At 31.5% G+C, this 5,321-nt stretch overlaps 1 protein-coding gene across 2 annotated transcripts in view; it reads left to right on the top strand.

Moving 5' to 3' along the window:
- Positions 1 to 5,321, top strand: part of LOC106692555 (probable E3 ubiquitin-protein ligase HECTD2) — a 124,901-nt gene that overhangs the window by 87,661 nt on the left and 31,919 nt on the right. For both annotated transcript variants that reach the window (XM_024359870.2, XM_067050270.1), the window contains one exon: positions 1,705 to 1,769. In XM_024359870.2, coding sequence (XP_024215638.1) covers positions 1,705 to 1,769 — 65 coding nt within the window. The remainder of the gene's footprint in view (positions 1 to 1,704; positions 1,770 to 5,321) is intronic.

Genomic DNA, 5,321 nt, shown 5'->3' with positions numbered 1-5,321 from the left:
CCACGCCCATTCTATTTCCGTTACGCTACACTTTTGCCTACATGACTTCCATTATCTATAACCTCAATTACCCTCACCACCGCACTCTCCGTTACGCTACACTTTTGCCTACATGACTTCCAGTATCTATAACCTCAATTACCCCCACCACCGCACTCTCCGTTACGCTACACTTTTGCCTACATGACTCCCTGCAATCTAATTTATAAGACGTTATCACGTCAAAAATATTTTTTTAAATGTTTTGAAACAGCCACCATTTTTATTCCCCCTACCTATACTTGGCAGACTCATCAGTTTTGACTAGTGATTATACATAGTCTTCATTAAATTAATCAAAAATTGGGGTGAAGTAACTGCCTTTTTTTCTTCCCGGCTCTTGTATTATATGGAAGGAATGCGTATAGGACTCAGTGTCGGTATTTATCTCCAAAGCTTTGAAATTTCGAACATTCCCGCCTGACGTCGATTGACTCACAGACACAACTGTGCTGGCCTCCTGTAATATACGTACCAACAGAGCTCAAACCTTCATTAATTCTTTTCAATATATTTTACAATATCTGTAACTGTGTAATTTTTATTTTTTGAGTAATTGAAATTAAATAATATAATATGAGAGTAATGATTAAGAAATATAGGGAAAACAATTTAAATCAGTATACTGAAACCTTAATTCAGAAGAAAATAAAATTTTTCCTTTCTTTTTGCACATTTCATTACGTTAATTTAAATTATTCAAATTACTTAATATATATGGTTTTGTCAATTTCAATTACTTGCATGTATTGTTTTTTTTAATTTCAATTACTTGCATGTTATCTTTTGTTAATTTCAGTAACTCATTATTTACCTTAAATTCTTAATTTATATGAGGACTGTCTGATTATTAATATCAATCGTTTGTATGATTCTTACCTCTGCAATATAATATTTTATTTACTATCAGTATCAACTAATACTTGATTTTTTATTATTATTTTCTTTTCTTCTTCCAAGTTCATACCTGATAGTAGATAGTACACGTAGTACCAGTGCAGCTATCATGTTAAAATCAGTTTACTTGGTGATACATTTCAGCCTCACCAGAAACTGTCGCTAGTATGTTGTAAACTGTAAAATATTTACCGTCACGATAACATTCACTGTCGTGGCAGTACTGTAGCACTAACTATCAGGTGATAAAAGTCTGTCGCGGTAGTCTAGCTACTCTAAACTAAGGTTTTTTTATTAATGATTAATTTTTGTATTAAAACTTCTTGTTACATGCCCACCACCAGGTGGAGAACCTTCAAGTGTAGTACATATGTACGAAAAAGGCTGCACACATAAAAGACTCGACTGAGGACTTCTAACTTACTACCGTTTACTATATCGGTCATATTTCCTTCCCTCAGACCCCTCTTAAAATGCATCAAATACATTAAAAGAGATTTATTTCATCAATTCTCTCTACCCTATTCCTTATATTGAACTCTTCAAATCCATGGGGCTTAGTAATAAAAAATAAATAATAAAAAAAAATTGAGGATCGCTGACCTATAAGCTTCCTCAATAAAGAGACTATTCAACATAAACCGAGTTTTTCGAATCAGATCGATGGTTCTTGATAATAGTGCATTCAAACAAACAAGGTCTTCAGCATTATACAATATTATATTTTTATAATATTTTACCTTATTCTCAAAAACGTTTTTGTTACAGCCTTCCATAGTCCACAAGACGATCCTCAAATCAATTATAAACGCTTTACTGGAAGAAGAAAGGCTGTAAGTATAATTAGACCTCGAATAAACTAATTTTTTTAGTAATAATAATCAAATATATCCAAATAGTATCGACCTTTTTTATCAAAAAATGTCCAACGTTTCTGCCATCGAGGACAATGTTAATTTTAGTATCACAGCCTAACATTGATTTATAAAACTTTGTCGACTATTATGCCCAAGTCAATTTAACATATTCAAAATGAACCTGTATTTCTCACTATAAATTTTAATAATAATTCTATGCTTCATAATTTTTGTATTATATTATCATTAACTTATCACAACACTATTATACAACCTACCTCAACAACTAGATTAGATATATATACAATAGGTGTACATATAATACATATATACCTGTAGGTATATATACCTAAAATTGAGAAGGATAGAATTTATTTTTGAATATTATAGAGACAAATGCGGGTCTATTTTGACTGTGACATAATAACCTGTAAAGTTTTATAAATTAATGTGTGGCCGTCATATAAAAGTTATAAATGTTCTTGATGATGGCCGAAACGTTGGAGATGTAATAGGTTTTAATGAAGCAGTGTTGAGACTATTTGGATCGTTTGTACGAGTAGAATGTAGATGTGACGTAGGAAGCTGTATCTAACTAATTGGTCCGATCGATAGTTGTCAGCTGCCCGCTCTTCACTCAATAGTTATCAACTTCGTCTTCTTTTTGTCATCTTCGATATTTACAGTCTTCTCATAGTCCTAGAATATCTGTGTACTTTTATGTTAATGAATGCTAGCACTACATTAAAAAAAAAAATTATAAAAAATACAAGACAACAGAAATAACCATATCTATTAGTACGAGAGCCAAAGATGAGAAAAAAGTCAGTTGTTTCAGACCAATTTTTTATTACTTTAAAGAAAACCATGTATAATTACTAGTCGAAATGGATGAGTCTGCCGAGTATAGGTAGGGGGAATAAAAATTGACAGCGGTTTCAAAACTTAAAAAAAAAATGTAATTTTACATTCAGAGCTCCATATCTTTAAAACTACCTTTAACACTAGCAAATAAAATAAAATATTGTTTAGAGTCGAGTAAATTTACTAAAATATGACCTCCAAAAAAGCTATTTACTTTTAAAAGTTCCCGAGACTATTTTAAAACACAGAAAACTGTACTGAAAAATCATTACCCAAATCAGAGACCATGAGACGTACAGGTGTCTATTAGCACTCAAATCAAAGCTAGTTTAAGGTGCTATTAGTAGTTAATTAAGTTTATCTTCGTAGGAGTAATAGTTTTCATAATATTTGCTAAAATAAATTGTTTTTAAAAAATTTCTAGTTGTTCAGACAAGATTTCATATGCAAAATTCATATTCATATAAAATATCATAAACACTAGTACCCCTACGACGATAAACATCATAAACTACTTTATTGGACATTTAACTGTGTTTAATTTGAGTGCTAATAGGCATCTGTTCGTCTCATAGTTCCTCACATAACTACTGATTTTTCAGTGTATATTTCATGAAATATACTTTCTTTTTAATAAACTATACCTGGGAACTATTGGACGTAAACAACTCTACTAGGAATCATATTTTAGCAAATTTACTCTGATTTATATGACGTTCTATTAGGAGAAGGTGGTAGGGGATGCGGTCAAAATGAAACACAAATAAGTTGATGTAACTTATTTAATCGTGCCAACGTTTCGGCTAGAGTTTCTAGCCTTCATCGGGGCTAAGAATAGAACAAGATAACAACCAATGAATACAAGAAATATAAACAGAATGCTATAAAGTGAATAATTTTACAGAATAGAATTAATAAAATGAACTGATGAGAGAAGTGGAAAATAAAATGTATGCATAGGCAATTGAAAAAGTAGGTAAAATAACATAATTAAGGAAATAAAGTAAAAATGAAGTTATATAATGCAAAGAAGTATGTATGAATATGTAGGTATTAATAATTTAAAAATTGAAATATGGAAAGAAAAATAAAGTTAAGAGAAAAAATATATGTAACCATAATAAATTATTATAGTTACGTATATTTTCTGTATTCATTGGTTGTTATCTTGTTCTGTTCTTAGCCCTGACGAAGGCTAGAAACTCTAGACGAAACGTTGGCACGATTAAATAAGTTACATCAACTTATTTTTGTTATATTCTGACCGTAGCCCCAACCATCTTCTCCTCGTACAAGTCATCCACGATTAACTAACTCTTATAATGATGTTCTATAGTTTTAGGTAGTTTCAAAGATGTAGATTTTTACTGAATCAAAAATTTCTTTTTTTAACATTTTGAAACAGCCGCTATTTTGTATTCCCCCTAACTATATTTATATATTTGGTGGACTCTTAATTTTGACTAGTAATTACGTAGTTTTTATTAAAGTAATAAAGAATTGGGTTATTTTTTTTTTCCACCGGGCTCTTGTACTATCTCCTCCTACGCGACGGAATGTTTTTACATATTTACTTATTCACTTTGGTGGGTGGTCAGTGAAGATGACGTGTATGGTTATTGAAATTTCGTGTTTGGAATAATGATGGTCGCTTTCACTAACGCCTTAATAGCGAGGAGCTACGAGAAGTGTTCTACTATAAGGAGTAGTCCAATACTAAAGAACGTTTCAATATTAATATATGTCAACTTCAAGAATTAGCCTTCATTGTGCTTAAGTAGATGAACAAATACTCCCCCCCGCCCCGTAGCATGAATAGTGTCATAGGATTGGATTATTTCAAGTCTTAAGTCAGAAGAACCAATAACATTTGGCGTTGGTGAAAAAATAACTGGAAATGCTAACAATCAAATCCCATTGATATCAAGAAGGACCGAAACTGGCAACATAACTTGTCCGGAGGTTCCGTCAATTTGTTTTTTTGGTCTACATTTCTGTATTTTGCAATACATTTCTGAAATAACAGAGACGGATAAAAAAAAAATAAATATTAGATGAAATAAATTATTAATTTAAATTTTCGAATTAATTTATTGTCTCTTAATTTAATACAACAGCCTATAATGATTCTCTTCTATTTACAATTGATATAAATAAATAAAAATTAATAACATGAAAAGCTGCTAGAATTAATCAGTGAAGATAATATTTCTAATTTAGAGCTTTATATTTCGAATAGGTGTTTAACTTTTTAAATAATCAGTAGAATTAAAATCTTGTGCGAGTATGTTGTGTTCATCCTCGTTGCCATGGCAGCTTTCATAACCATGCTACACTAAACTAATAAGTTTAATTTTAGAAAACGTTTATTAAAGAAGACCGACTGCATTATTCTCTCCTTCCAGAAGAACAAGAGCCCTCTCCCTAAAGTCTATAGGGTAGCAGTGTGCGATAACAGACCGGAAGCCGTGTAGTTTACCTTGGTGTAAGCCTTGGCAGACACCCGACACTAACTCGCCACAGCCTTAAGAAAATAAAGCTGATAAAAGCCAAAGAGTACAGGCTTAATCACCAGCTAACATCTCCTAACCTTTCTCTACGCCTCAAATTACTAATTTATACTCTGAGCGACACTCCTCTATTGAGTACTTATGATGCCTAACA

This window comes from Halyomorpha halys, unplaced genomic scaffold, assembly GCF_000696795.3.
Source record: "Halyomorpha halys isolate HHAL.00 unplaced genomic scaffold, Hhal_1.1 Scaffold60.1, whole genome shotgun sequence".
Taxonomy (NCBI): Eukaryota; Metazoa; Arthropoda; class Insecta; order Hemiptera; family Pentatomidae; genus Halyomorpha; species Halyomorpha halys.
This window is presented reverse-complemented; position numbering and strand designations above follow the sequence as displayed.